The sequence below is a fragment of the Rhopalosiphum padi genome, chromosome 3 (genome assembly GCF_020882245.1).
Source record: "Rhopalosiphum padi isolate XX-2018 chromosome 3, ASM2088224v1, whole genome shotgun sequence".
In the NCBI taxonomy this organism is placed as follows: domain Eukaryota; kingdom Metazoa; phylum Arthropoda; class Insecta; order Hemiptera; family Aphididae; genus Rhopalosiphum; species Rhopalosiphum padi.
In genome coordinates, this window is record NC_083599.1 from 79,811,264 (window position 1) to 79,828,156 (window position 16,893).

The following is a 16,893-nucleotide window of genomic DNA, read 5'->3' on the forward strand; positions in this document are numbered from 1 at the left end:
CTTTTGGTCGGAGAGCGAAAAATTGGTTTTTTAAGTGAATTTATGTTTAATTGTAACATGTGTGGCAAACGTGAGGTTATTGAATCTGAAAATCCAAAATCTCTATTAATGGACGTTAATACAGCAACAGTTACGGCAATTGTGAATTCGGGGCAAGGTTTTGCTCAGCTGGAAACTTTTTCTGCTATTATGAACATGCCGAATATGTGCAATAAGTTGTATCAGAAACTACATGAGGATGTTCATAAATTTACAAGTGAAACTGCTTGGGAAGCAATGTCACTAGCAGCAGAGGAGGAGGCTAAGCTTGCAATGGAAAATGGTGATGTTAGAGAAGATGGTGTTCCTATGATCACTGTTATTGCTGATGGTGCATGGTCAAAAAGAAGCTACAAGTCAAATAACAATGCTTTGTCTGGAGTTGTAAGTAATAATGATAAAACTCGTCAATATATCTATAGAAGATATTCTGTAAATAAAAAATATTTCCAATAGGGTTGTATTGTTGGTGAAAAAACCAAAAAAGTTCTATTTTTGGGAATTAGAAACAAGTATTGTTCAGTTTGTATGAAAGCAGAGGCAACCTCCAAAGAACCTCCAACACACAAGTGTTATAAAAATTGGGAAGGCACATCAACAGCTATGGAATCAGATATAATACTTGAGGGATTCAGACAAAGCATAAATATGCATAATTTAATATACCATAAACTTATTGGAGATGGCGATAGTTCGGTCACCAAAAAATTAAGTATTGCCCAACCGTATGGACCCAATTGTCTAATAAAAAAGATTGAGTGTAAAAACCACATTTTGCGAAACTATATAAGCAAAATTAATGACATGGCAGCCAAGCGAAAAAGTTCCAGTGGTAAGGTGGTACCGGGATTTTTAAGAAAACTTTTAAAAGATAATAAGCTTCGAATTAGGCAAGTTTTTAGAAAATTAAAAAATATTTTCATCATAATAACTTTGTTTTTTTTATTTTTAGATATGGAATAACAAAAGCAATTGAACATTGGAAAAATAATGAAAATTTAACTTACAATCAAAAGGCAAAATTTCTGAAAAAAGATATCGACAATGGGCCATATCATGTGTTTGGGTGTCACGACAATTGCGACCCGTATAAAAAATATTGATTACTTTTACATATTTTATAAAAAATAATAATTATTATGATTTTATTTTAGATATTTTTGTAAAGCTGAATCTAATAGCATAAATTATGTGCCCGAAATGGAGAACTGTGGTTTGTGGCAAGATATTTCTGCAGCTAAAAATTTAGTATCCTTCAATTCAGATAGCCTAATTTATGATCTGACTAATAATTATGTTGAATCATACAATAGTATTGTAGCTAAATTCGTCGGCGGAAAGAGGGTAAATTATTCATTGAGAGGTAATTAATTTTATTGTATATCTGTATGTTATTAATTATTTACATTATATATATATATAAATATATATATATATATTTACTCACAATATATACCAACCAATATTTTAGGGTCATACAATACTAGGTGCATGACAGCAGTATTGGCATTTAACTTTGGTCCTGAATATATACGAAGACTACATAAGACAGCTACAAAAGAAAGCCCTGGAAAATTTACGAAGAGTTTTATTTCCAAGTCGCTGAGGGCAAAAGAAGTTAGGTCAAAAACAAAGAAGAAACTAAACTTTAAACCATCAACTAAAATGTATGCTTTCCAAAAATTATACTCGAATTATTATTTTTTTTATTGTAAAACTAATCTTTATTTTATTCTAGAACTCGGGGTAAAAATTTCAGTGGAGCTGATAAATATTATGGGGACCTAGATGAATTAGGTTGTGCCGAACTGGATATTTCACCAGAAGAACTGGAGGCCAAACGTTCAACTGTTTTAAATAGCTTAAAACTTAGTTCCAAAGAAATATATGAACTAGAAAGAAACACAATAGACCAGGTTTGGAATATAAATTATACTAAATAAAAATAATACTTTAGAACTCGAATTTATAATAAATTGTGTCAATGTAATCCACAGAGTAAATGTGATACTTGGCATACTGCAAGAAAACATCGGCTGACTGCCTCTAACTTCGGTAGAGTATGTAAGCTCAGAAAAAGTACTCCTCGTACCAATACTGTCAAGTACATATTGTACGCAGAAGATTTCACATCAAGGACTCCAGCAATAACGTAAGATTAATTACAGTGTATCCCCACTAGCCACTATCACATCCCAAAACTGGGATTTAAGTATTTTTAGTTCAAAAATAAAATAATTTTTGTTGATTTAAAAAAAAAGTTTTATTCATTATTTATTTTTTGTATTTTTATTAGTACAGGTGGGTTAGTTAATTGTTATTCCATTTTGTTTTGTTTGCAAATAGATACGGAATACAATATGAACCAGTGGCTAAGGAAGCATTTGAAACTTTATTCAATTTAAAAGTATTATTAGCCGGTTTATTTGTAGACGAGCAATACAATTTTTTAGCTGCTTCTCCCGACGGATTGGTGGGAGAAAATGAAATTGTCGAAATAAAATGCCCACATAACAGTAAAGATATGACACCTCACCAAGGAGTTGTAGCTAAAAAAATTAAATTTTTAAATATTTGTAATAATGGTGATCTGCAGTTGAACAAAAATCATAATTATTACTACCAGGTTCAAGGTCAATTAAGAGTAGCCAATAAATTATCCTGCTATTTTATAGTGTGGACTCCAAAAGGTAATGAAATAACGAAAAACAATATACGATACAATATAATTCGTATTATAAGCAAATGTTTTTTTTTTACACAAACTAAATAAATTAGTAGATACAAGTAATACAGAACAAGCTACAGATATAACGACGTATATTTTTTTTTGTTTTCAGATATGTTTGTAGAAATAATAATGCGTGATGAGTGATGACGACTTCTGGAGGGATAAAATGGAAACACAGTTGGTTGAATTTTATAATAGTCATTTATTACAAGAAATTGTAGATCCTAAAATTTTAAAATAAATGACAATTTTTTAACAATTATTATTATTGTAATTAAACATGTATTATTATCATGGCAGTATAGTACTGTGAATACTACTTATTATTGTATGTTTTATTTACGTATTATTCATATAAATGTATACAGTAATAAGACCGCTATTATATTTGTAACTATAGTACGCGAGGCGAAAAGTGAGCCGCGATCGTCGCGCGCCAAGCGGTCATTTTTTCTGGTTTCAGGGGTTCTACGTTTGTGTGCAATGGAAACAGCTGCCGCGCATTTTAAAAACGGCAGGTGGTAATTTATTGTATAATTCATTGTATTTTGGAGACCAATTTATTTTCCTTTAGCAGTAGGCGCCAGTAGCTGCTGTTGCATACCACAATATTTTGTTAACGTTTGGTTAGTCATTCGACATTCGAGATACGAGTTTACACGTGTTTTTATTCGCTTATTATCTACGTTTGTAATCATATTTCCCGCGTTCTTACGTGGTTGGTTTTTAAAGTGCGCGCTTTTAAAGTTTGAATGTTTGTAATATTTTAATTATTTCTTTAATAATTACTCGTATACAAAAATAGTTTTAAAATGGCATATCAAGACACACATTCTCAAACGAAGAAAGTTATTTTTCATGTTTATAATTATTTCAAAACATTGGCTGGTGACAAAGGTAAGCCAGAAATTAGTAATTTTTTTCGTCAAACTCGTGAAATGACTGCTGAAGCGTGTGGCGTAAGTCTTGCTTGTGTTAAACGAGTTTGTGCTGAAGGGAAAAAATTATCTGTGGGTGAAAATCAACTAGCTGCCGAACCTTCTTCATTTAAGTCTCCAAGGAAAACTTATAAACGTGCCAAACCTATGACCAACTTGGACGATTTTGACAATGAAGTTGTCAGAAGAACAGTTCATAGTTTTTATGATAATGGTCAGTATCCAACTAGTGCAAAAATATTGGGAGCGTTGCATGAAAAAATTAATTATTCGGGTTCACAATGGTCCGTGCGACATATTTTGCGTAGTTTGAATTTCAAATACAAAAAATGTAATGATGGGCGTAAATTTCTAATGGAAAGAAATGATATTGTTTGTTCTCGGGTTAAGTTTTTGAGAAAAATGAACGAGTTTAGACGTAATAACGATACAAGGCCAATTGTTTACTTAGACGAAACATGGGTAAACCAAAATCATACGCGAGGACACATATGGCAAAACTCCGACAACACCGAAGGATTAAAAGTACCTATTGGTAAGGGCGGTCGGCTTATTGTGTGTCATGCTGGGTCACCTTCATTTGGTTTTGTCAAAAATTCAAAACTGGTTTTTCGTTGCAAGTCGGGATCGCAGGCTGACTATCATTCTCAAATGAACGCCACCGTTTTTCAAAAATGGTTTATAGATATGTTGGGCAATTTAGAAGAACCTTGTATAATTGTAATGGACAATGCCACATACCATTCTACCTTAACAGAAGAATATCCTAAGGCAAATACTCGAAAGGCAGATGTACAAAAATGGTTACAAGACAAATCTGTAGACTTTTCTCCAGTAGAGACATTAAGCGAACTACGGGAAAAAGTCAAATTGACGATGCCAAAAGAAAAAAAATATAAATTGGACGAAATTGCACTACAAATGGGCCATGAAGTGGTAAGACTTCCTCCTTACCACTGCCAATATAACCCAATCGAATTAATCTGGGCGCAAGTTAAGGGTAAAGTCGCGGAAAAAAATAACACCTTCAAAATGGCAGATATAGAAGTGTTAGTAAATAGTGCTTTAGATGCAGTCACAACAGAAGATTGGGCAAAATGTGGCGATCACTGCGATAAAATTCAAGAAGACGATTTGGTAAAAGAAGGATTAAGAGATGAAATTTTGGAGCCTATTATAATGACAATTAATCCCGACGACAGTTCTACTGACGAAGACGATGATGAAGACGATATGATTAATTAAAAAAAATGTATTATATGTATTACTTGTGTTATTTGTATTTTATTATGTTTTTTTTTATTATAATTTATTAAAAACATCTACATTACGTCGTTTGAAATTACTTTATAGGCGGGAAAACAGTAGGAATAGGCGGAGTAACCCTGACGAAAAACAGCCGCTTGGCGCGCGACGATCGCGGCTCACTTTTCGCCTCGCGTACTATAATAAAGGATAAGCGGCATCGTCAAAAGCAAGTTATTTATAAATAATTAAATAAACTACTTTATTTCTATACGTAATAGACCGGTTGTGCGCGGTGTCACAACGCACGCACAGATAAAGATATTTACGCACGCGCATGCACATGTCAACAAATGACCGATCACTATTTTATCGAAGCACTATTTAGATGTAAAAAAATGCTTTTACAGGAAAAACTCTAACGCCCTGTAGAATAGTCGGATTTTGTTAATTTTTTTTTCATTTAAAATATGAGAACATTTTATAGTTCGGATCAAAGCCCAAATTTTCATTTTACTTTGAATAGTGCTAAAAAAAGATTTTTTAAAAACAACGAATATTTTGCATTATTTAAATGTATATTAGAGCTTCTATAATTATAATTTCGAAAAACGGGCTTTGATCCGACTTGGAAAATATTCTCATATTTTAAATAAAAAAAAAATTAATAAAATCCGACTTTTCTACGGGGCGCTAGAGTTTTTCCTGTAAGACGTCTTTTTGTACTAAAAACGTACCGGCTCCGACCGCCTTAACCGATATCGAATTTTATATTTCGTGTATTATTATTCTGCACGCCGTATTAAAGATCTCACGTTATTATAAAATTATTATAATTTGTTTAATAAAAGTACGATTTGAATAATTATTTATTTAATCTTGAAGAGAATTTGATGATTTAGTTAATTTTATTTACGCTGAACCACATATGAAAAAAAAATTATGAAATTTAAATCGATATATCAAAAAAACACCTTAGGTACCTACAATCTGCACGGTTACATATGAATAAATAATAGCCTGTTGAATAAAGTGACAAATGTAATTAATGTACTTACGATATAACTCGATAACTTATAATAGTCTAAATAATAAGTGATTTAAATCCCTAATATATTAATTATTTACATAAATCAGTCAAATACTGTAATTATTTTTAATTAGTAGGAAGGTCTATTACAGATTATTTATTTATTAAATTTAATAATAACAAATAAACAAATTTAATCCAATTCAAAATATGACAAAACTAGTTGGCACCAATATACATTTTTTTTTAAATATTAGAAACGGTTTTATTTATTTTTCATTTATTACTTTCATTTTTTAATTTTCGCTTTTTTTGTTTTTATATTTTCCAAAATATGTTGAGGATCTAAAATTTTGAAAATTACCAAAAAATGTGTATTTAGATATTACCTATCTCCTCCCAAAAACTCCATACCAATCTGAAGTCATTGGACTTATAAAAAGAAACACAATGTCATATTGTAATTCACATTGACTTATTTTATTGGCTTTTGGTAATTTTTTTTTAGAGTAATAATAGGTATCACATATGAAAATTTAGTTAGGTACAAACTATAAATTCTTCGAAAACCAAATACAATATACAAATTAAACTTCATAGAAAATATAAACAAGTTAATTTGGCATATTTAACTGTGCAATCAATATAAATTGATTAAATTAAAATTGAATTACTTTTTACAAAATATTAATAATCATACAATTTATTATAAAAAAATACTTAGACACAATTTTTTTTTTTAATATGTATTTGAAGTTAAGCTCTACACAGGGCCGTTTTCAGCCTTTTTGAGGCCCTGGTCAGTAAATTTATTTAATTTAATTTATTCGCAAAGTAAAAATGCTTAAACAATTTAAAACAATGCTCTTTATAAGTTATTTATTTCTCAGTTACGAAATATCGAAAAATGTATTTTCAGAATTTTTTCACTAGGGTTTTAAGTTAGTATTTTGATAAAATTCATTAAAATCTCAAAAATATATAAACTATATAATAAGAAATTTATAAAAATTTCTTCACAAACAATTTTGATATTTTGTAATACTCATTTTTTAAAATAAATAATACTCGTAAATAAATAAAATAACAGTAGGTACCTATATATGTATATTTGAAATTTTCACCAAATGTTTATATTATTATATTTATTATAAAATACAATTTTCAAAATTCTTTAACTCTTTTTGAACTACTTATATAGGCGTGACAAATATTCATCTATTTAATTTTTTTTCTTCCATAAATGGTTCAACATTTTTAAACATTTAATACAAGATCCTAAATAACTTAATTTTTTATGTGTATAAAAATATAAAATACATAAGCGCAATTTTTTATAAATGCATTTGAAGTTTAAGCTTCATTTTAGTCCCTTTAATTGTGTTTAACAAAGGTTCTACAACAGGTTTCATTATACCACAGAAAATTCTTTAATCTATTCTGTGATTATACCTTGGAATTGTGCCTTGAGGATTGAATTAAAATAAAAACGAATTAAATTATATAATCCTTATTTAATTAATAATTATTAAAAAAAATATTCGTGTTTTATAAAAATATTGTTTTGGATACGAATTGCTAAAATGTCCTCATTCAAGAACTCTTGATTTTTTTTTTTTGATATCGGTTTTTGTTTTTAATATATTCATTTTACGTACGGAGATGATTTGTCAGTCTATAGGATAATTAGTATAGCATATATTATATGATAACTTATATTTAAATAATTGTGATGTACAATATTTTACTTGATTTCGTAAACAAATTAATTTCATATCCTCATAAAAATTTTTCTATATTGACGCTGGAATTTTTTTTATAGTTATTTGAAGAAAAAGTTATGGATAATCTTTTGTTGTGTTTTTTTAACCTTAGATATAAATTATTACGAAAATTTTATGAATTTTCAACTTCAAAATGCCTTGCAAATTTTCGCAATTTTGATATATTTTGTAAACATTTGAACTTTTAATGCTTATAAGCAAAAAATGTGACTAACGATTTTTGATTTTTTTTTTTACTACCATAAGAACAACTTATAATAAACCTTATATTAAATTTTAAAGATTTTTTGAAAGCCGAATTTGTTTTATCGATATTTCAAGAAAAAAATTCCCGTTTTTCCGTTACTTTTTCAAGGTGTTTCCTGACGCTTTTGAAAACTACTGCACACCATATTTTACTTTTGACCACAAAGTACCAACTACATTCAATTTCCTTTTCAAAGAGGGACTGAAGTCAAAAATCAAAGCACTATTACTACTCTAAAACGTGATGACAGACACAAAAATAAAAATAATAAAAACATTCATATACGTACATAAACATAATAAAATAAAAATTTAATGAGAAAATAAGTGTGACAAAATTAAATTAGTATACCTAACAGTGATTCATGTTTACTTGCTTACACGTACATACCTACTTAGATTTATAACTGTAAATAAATAAAACGACAAACATAATCGTAATACGACATTTTATTTTGAATTTTTTGCATATTTTTCAATAATTTTATCGTTTAGTGTATATAATAGGTAATCTATTTTTCAGCAATTACAATAAATTTTTGTTACCAAATTTCGATAGATAATGAAAAAATAAATATTTTTTTTTAAATAGGATTTGATATATTTTAAATACACACCAATTTCGTCTATTGGTATCTAATATTTGAGATAAATTTATGAATACATATAGTACATTCATTTATATTATTTTATACATTTTTTATTCAACTATAATATGTTTAGTTTTTTTTTTAAATCTACGAGGTAAAAAGTATAAAATTGTCAAATATTTATATTATTATATTGCATTTAAAATAAACATAAATTGAAAGTAAAATCGTATTATTTAAAAGGAATTTTTTTTTTTTTTCGATTCGAGATCTTTATTTATTAAAGACATATTATCTACATGTTTTGACGATTTTAAGTGTGTATTAGTGCATGCTTTTTTAACTAATTTTTAATACATGAATTTCCGGGTCATATATTTATAAATAAAATGTATTTTCTTAGGTTTAGTATCAGAAAATACCAAGGTATTCAATTTAAATATTTGATAGACAAAAACATTTTTGGAAAAATGGTGGAAGACAAATTTTTTAAATTATGGGGTTGGTTTACGGCGTGTTGGGGATAACGATGGGGATATTCTTCGTTGCAATAGTTATATTAACTATACTTGTGGACACATTTTTGTATCAAACTTTTTGGCAAGACTTTTTTCTAGCATTACCTACCCATATAATTTAATACTTCGGTCTCATAAACACAGCTATAGGTACTCGTACATTAAATCAAGAGTTTGATGCGTTGGAAATAATAAACTTTCAGTGTCATAAAAAAAAAACAATAATTATCCGAATTTGTAGCATGAAATGGTTTAAAACCATCAAAATTAATAATGTATGTATTTATTTATATGAATGAATGTAGTGATTAATATATTGATTTGTTTAATTTGTATGTACATTTATTATATTTATATTTATAACTATAAATTAAATTATAATTATATTTTATTCATAACGTTATATTAATCGATGGCAATAATTTATAAATTATTAGTATTATTAAATTGTTACTGATAGTTTTTTAAATAATAACTATATGTTGTAAAATAGCTTTTATAGTTTAGTTTAAGTATTTCCATACATATTTAGGGAACAGAAACTTCAATCAATAATACGATAAATAAGTTTATGAACGCGCAAGCGAGCGCGTGCTTATCAAATTCAAATTTCAAATTACCCCAGTAATATAAATACAAAATAGCATTGACGCAAAACGTTCTAGACGGCGGTCCGTGAAATAATAATGTGCCGCTCCTGAGACTATTGCGCGTAGCCCCTCTTTGGTAAAAGTGGGCGTGGTTACGGGTGACCGCCGCCGCGGCGATATGAAATTCAACGCCATCTCTTGAGCGTTGTATACGTTTCACTTTTACCAGAACGGCCTCTTAAAGAATAATTAAATGCACACCATATATTGTACATACAATTATTAATTTTTAATGATCATAAATTATGATATGTTTTACTACTAGCAATCATCACTTAAATGTCATAATATTTATATAATTAATAAGTTGTGTTATGAATCGTAACACTAGCTGTTATAGTTAAATTAATATTATTTATTAATAATATTAAAAATATTAATATATATTTGTCTGAAACTAATTTTAGTATTATTATTATATTAGTAAAATTTATATTTATATTTTTTTATGTGCCTATATAATATAATAGCATAAAAATATGTAATTGTTTATTGTTTAATCTTTATATAATAAATAATAATGCTATAAAGTTATCTATATATATATATATATTAAATTTAACAAAAAAAGGACAATTATTATAACTGTATATATTTATGAGTTGTGAATATAAAAATTACCATTAAGCATAGATAATACATCTTCATTTACATCAATACTTTTATTTAGAGAATTCAATACATTCATATCCCATTCCACCTCATCTGTAGAATTATGATTACTTTCTATAGTTATGACCTCATTAAAATTGTCAATTGATATAACTTTTGTATATTAATTTAAAACTAGTTAACATGATATTTATTACAGTAATTTATACTTAATAAGCTTGATAATAAATATAAACATAAAAACATACCGATACCTACCATTATTATTCTCATTGTTTTCAGTTGCATATGGTAATATATCGCTAGTTAATTCATCATTATGTTCTTTTGGCAAAACTAAAATAAATCATAAAATTTAAACAATTATTTATACAAATTTAAATATATTTAAAAGTTCATTTGATTGTTCCATGTGAAATTATACAATATTATTAGTTTATTTGTAATGTCACAATTAAACCAAGCGGACAAATGTAACGTGGAAGACTTTAAAATATTAAAATATTATTAAAAAAACCTAAACTAATATTAATGTGACAAGTACGGTCTTTGCTATTAATATGAGTAAATGATAATATGCCTATTTAAAAGTGTATGCATATTATATTTTATAATGTTTATGTATAGTACCTATATTTATTTACCATTGTTTATTTTTATTTGTGGAAAATCTGGAAGAATTGCAGTGTTTATTTTACTAGTTTTGTTTTTAGTTTGCAATTCTTCATCCGACGACGATTGTGATACATTTCTTTTCTTTTTAATTATTTTTCTCTTCAATGTATCATCGGTTGACTCTTTTAGTTTTAGAGTTTCGCAGTCTGATGTAAACTGTGCTTTATTATTGTAGCATTGTGGAAATTGGTAATTAGAGATTTGCTGAGGATTTTAATAGGACATTTTATCCAATCTTTTGAAGGTTGTAAGCTGTTTCGAATTGCTCCAGATATTTTCAATGGGCCACAATTTGTTAGGCCAAAGACATTCACTAAAATTAACTATCTAATTGCTGGGTATTAATTCTACAGTGTTCTCTTCGACAAATTGTGCCACATACCATCCAGCCATGATACGCTATATAATAATTATGCGATATACTCACATTTGAAAAAAAATATATAAAATTATTATAATATACAATTTTAACATATTGTTATGATTTAATTAAATAAAAATATTATACTAACTGTTTGTTTGTAAAATATATATACTATTAATATTATTTATATTTTCTTAAATATTTAAAAATTATGCTTTAATCTTTAACTTAAAAATGAAATTTACTAAAAAATTATTAATGAATATTATTAGAAGTTAAAATCTTATACTTAAAATAAAATTTAATATACATATTTACATAAATTATTTACTGATTTAAATATACACTATTATATAATTGTATGTAGAAGCGGAAAAACTACAAATCCAGTTTTATAAGGCCTAGCGCACACGATGCAACTGTTTTGGGACAAAAGTAGCAAATAAGTTGCACGCGCAACTGTTTTGTGACCTTGGCATCGTATAGCTGTGGCGTCCGCACACGAGGCGATAAAACTAAAATTAGTTTACAATCAGTTTACAATCGGTTGTACACAACCGTTTCCCGCGGTTGCAGTTGCGTTGCAGTTGTTTATTTTATTTTTTTTTTGTTTATATTTAGAATTAACCACGTGCAGTATTTGTATTCGTTCTATTATAATATTATATTCAGTTTGTTTTTTTGCGATTTCTGAAAATGGGTGACCAGGAACTTAACTTAAAGCTTGTCAATGAGGTAGAGAAGCATGAAGAGCTCTATAACTATAAACTTCCTGCGTATTCCAGGAAAGATTTGACGGAAAAAGCATGGCAAGATGTGGCTTCCCAAGTTAATATGCCAGGTATGAAAACTTCAGTAATTTATTACTATTTAAAATGTATTGTATTTGTATTTTGTAAACGTAGAGAAAATTCGCATTAAAATATTACCTATATAGTTACAAGATTGCATTGTGGTATATATATTGTACAGTAGTCGCCGCTTATTGTAATCACGGTTAATGTTATCAATCGTTTATTGTCTATAAGTACGAGCCGGAGTAATACGCCGCATAATGTTATCAGTTTGAGGTCATAAAATCAACATTATGTACGAGATATTGTTTTAAACATGGAGGTTTTGCAGTATCGAGTAGGAGGAAGAAGAAGAATATGAAGAAATAGACTTTGTTTTTAAAAATTGGTATAAAAATTGATGAAAATATACCTACTAAATCAACCGAAGAAGATGTTTTACATGCTTTATTACAAACATATAAACTTGAAGAAATTGAGCTTTAGCCACAAACGGATACGTACTAAAAAACCTTACAATTTTTTTTGAATGAGAGAGACCCTATAAATATTACTAAGTGGAGTGCAACATCACTCATCAAATTTTAAGTAACATTATAAATATGAACATTTTATCAATGATCTGTTAACGATACAATAAAAAAATATTATAAAATTAGTATTAATTAATATAATTTGTAGGTACAAATTAATATTAATATATAATTACATTTTATTTGATGGTGCGAGTGGACACTTAAAATAAATAAAGATCGGACATAGTGATGCCAAAAAAAATCAGAATCAGACATACGTATTATTAATTTATTGTCACATAACACACGCCGTACTCAACAGTCGACGGGCGGTGATGACTAACTACTGACTTATTTTAAATATTTTCAATAATACAAAATAATAATCTGTCGTCGCAGTGGTCGGCTTGGATCGGCGGGCCGATGCATGCCGACAACGGCTACGACGCAAACAAAAATATTACACAAATAAGTTTATCGGTCGGTCGGTCGGTCCGCACGACACACGACAAGCCATACATATAAGATATAACATATTATAATATATAGATAGACATAATAATAATAATAGTAATAATGATAATAATCACTACAGTTCGGCCAATCCTGACATTTGTTCGTCCCGAACAAGGTTGTAGACTGTAGTAATTTGAACAATGTTTACAAATACAAATAAAATAAAAATGGGAAGAAAACGTGTTATCACATCGACCAGCTTATGTAAAAAAAAGAAAATTAATTAATAAGGGAAAAAAAACATAACATCAAAAAAAAAATGCTAAAGCAAGTATGTTAGACCTTAATCCACATTTTCATTCTGTCCAGACCAACGATAGTCTCGAATGGACGTTGTGTTACCTGAAACCCAACTATATCACCAATAACGTATCTGTCGTGTTTCAAAACTTTACGTACTACATACGGACCTCGGAACTTAGGGATTAATTTTTTGTTATGACCTACGGTAACGTCTACGTTAGTAATCATCACGTAATCATTTTCTTTGTAAACTGTCGGGGTCTTTCGTTTAGAATTATATTGAGCTGTGTTACTCTCTTGTGCTCTGTCGATACATTCGACGGCTATTGCTCTCGCTTCATCTAAGTCTACAGAACTCGTATTTATTTCGTTATCTAATATTAGCCGTATCTCGTCGTTCACTATGCCGACCTGGTTTACTCCAAATAATAGAACGCTTGGACTCTGACCGGTTGACCTATGTATGGTATTATTAATTGCAAATCCGACTACATTTAATACTCGGTCCCATTTATTTGTAGATTCGGATAATTTTGCTAACATGGGTACAACGGATTTATTGACAATCTCCACCTGGCCGTTGGCCCTAGGTGTTCCTGCAGCAACTAACACTAAGCTTACAGATTCGTTCTCCAGAAATTCTTTAAATGTTAAGGACGTAAATGACGTACCACGATCACTGATTATTTTGCGGGGCTTCGAATATGTTTGAAAATAAATACGCAAATGTTTTATTACTTCTTCCGTTTTTGTACTACGACAGGGATATAATTTTACGAATTTTGTAAATGCGTCAATCACGACAAAAATAAACTTGTTTTTGTTTCCTGTTTTCTCCAGGGGACCCAGGTGGTCTACGTGTATTACTAAAAATGGTTTATCTCCCTTCGGAATACAATTAAGAAAACCTTCTTTTTTCCCACTAGGAACTGTGAACTCGATACATTTTAAGCAGTTATTTATATAATTACGTACTTTCGTTTTCATGTCCGGGAACCAAAATACGCGCGAAATGTTTTCGATGACCTTAGATAAGCCAACATGTGCCATATCGTCGTGGCACGTTCGTATATTAGATTCCATAGACAGTGTAACATAAAATTTAACATTTTTCTTTTCTTTTCTGTACACCAGTCCATTGCGTAATTCAAATAGTTTGCTATCTTTCGTTAATAACTCGTCTCTAATTTTACTAATGTCATCATCTGTATTTTGCCTAAGGGCGAGCACCTGTTCAAATGAGTTAGATTCTAACACTAAGATAGCATGGCACCTACTAAATGCGTCTACGTGCTGCATTTTTGTGTTCGGACGGTGAAAAATGTTGAAATCATAGTTTTGCAAAAATAACGCCCACCTGGAAATTCGTGGGTTTATTTCTTTTTTACTCAAAGTGAGACGAAAACTATCGCAATCAGTCATGACCTTGAACGTTATGCCGGCTAAATAAACATGGAAACGTTTGATAACGTATACTACGGCGAGACATTCTAATTCAAAACTATGAAATTTGGACTCGCTCGGGGACGTGCGTTGACTAAAATAGAATACTGGTTTTAATATGTTATCTTTCTGTTTTTGGAGTAATATTGCACCAAACCCCGACGAGCTTGCGTCGCAATGTAACTCCGTATCTGCGTCGGGTGAATAAATAGCCAATACTGGTGACTCGGTCAGTGTTGTACACAAAAATCTAAAAACGCTTTGTTCCTTATCTCCGAACATAAAATGTGTATTTTTCTTAACGAGATCGTAAAGTGGCTTAGCGACCGTCGAGAAATTAGGAATAAAGCGGCGAAAATAACTGGCTAACCCTAAAAATTGCCTTACTTGTTTTTGGTTTTTTGGAATAGGATAGGTGAGCATTGCCTCGATGTGTCTTGAACTGGGACGTACGTCATGTTCATTAATTAGATACCCGAGGTACTCGACCTCTTTAAAACCGAAAAAACATTTATCCAACCGAAATTGTAAGTTGTGTTTCGCCGCTCGGCGGAAAACTTCTTTTAATATTGCGAAGTGTTCGTTATAATTTTGGGTTGCAATCATCATATCATCTAAATATACTAATAGGTCGCCCCGGCGGATTAAATCGTGGAAAACAAACTGAATAAATCGACCGAATACTCTGGGCGAGTTGGTTAAACCATTGATTTTATAATATACAGATAAGCCATAGCATAAGAGTTTTCGGTGACCAAAATATTGTTTATTTTAGTTGTCGGTAGGTATCGTTAGCTGTTCGGTGTCGTATTTGTAATTTGTATACAATAATATTTTCTATGAAATCAGAATCTATTTTTACTATTTATTGCCTGTGGCGTCGCGTCATGGTGAACACGAACATGCGGGTACGGGCGCACAGCAGTCGACAGCTTGTCGTAATAATGTAATATCGAGTGCATCATAGTGATTAGTGAATAAAATATGCCATATAGGCCATATGCCCATAGAGCATAAAAATATTGTTTCGTACCTTCGCTTACTGAAGTAGTTAACAATAAAAATATTAATAATTATTATAAATATTAATTTTATCTAGAATAGTATTGAGTCTTATTTTTGATATTTCAAAATACATTTAAATATTGGATTTAAAAAATATCGAAAATCGGACTCTATACGATTGTTCAAACGCGGCTGACTTCCCGCCGAATTGTCTACTTGACAACTTCGCCAAAGGCTTTACAAGTCTCAGGCGATCGGTGCGGAATGTCCGCGACAGTCATCTCCCCTCTACGTAAGCTCGGCCGTCCGATGTCCACTGCAACTTTTGCACGGTCATCGCGTTTCTGTCTTTCGCCAACGGCCGAACCTGGCGTGTCCGAGTGCCGGTCCGTTCGTTCCGCTTAGTTTTTTTCTTGTTCTTTTGACCACGTGGTCAACCGACTTGAGTTGGAGTCCGTTAAAATTTACTTACCGTTTACCTAGTGTGCGCAATTTTGTCGTAAGCTCTGAGACAGTCAGGGCTTGACGTGTGCGTCACACTTCGTCGCTTATATTATAATTCCGTGCGACATTATAACTATATTATTATACATATACCTACGTGGCTACGTCTCATACGTCAAAAGGCTGTCGCCTTACCAGCCCGGATTTGTGGTCTTGCCGATTAGCAGCACAGGTGATCGTTTATTTCATTATTGTGTTATTATATTTATATTGTATGATTTGTATGTAAACAAAAATCTTTTTATTTATTACTAATTATTATTATTGTTAGGAATAATACGGGCCCGCATAGTTACTATTATTATTTTTATTATTATTATTAATGTTTTATACACGTTGTTTCTGTGATAAATATTATATTATATCTGGCGCCCAGCGTCCCTTTGTTCTATTATAACATATTGTTCTAATATTTAATATCATAGGTGATCCTCCTCCCGCTCACAACATT

General features: G+C 30.0%; 1 protein-coding gene across 1 annotated transcript; it reads left to right on the plus strand.

Moving 5' to 3' along the window:
* Positions 1-3,582: 3,582 nt before the first annotated feature.
* LOC132926020 (uncharacterized) lies at positions 3,583-4,953 on the plus strand. Its single transcript, XM_060990370.1, has one exon. The coding sequence runs from the start codon at positions 3,583-3,585 to the stop codon at positions 4,951-4,953; it is 1,371 nt and encodes a 456-aa protein (XP_060846353.1).
* The last annotated feature ends 11,940 nt before the right edge of the window (positions 4,954-16,893 follow it).

What these genes read in the sequence shown, in the direction of transcription:
- LOC132926020 (XM_060990370.1), top strand. Translation starts at nt 3,583, where the DNA reads ATGGCATATCAAGACACACATTCTCAAACGAAGAAAGTTATTTTTCAT.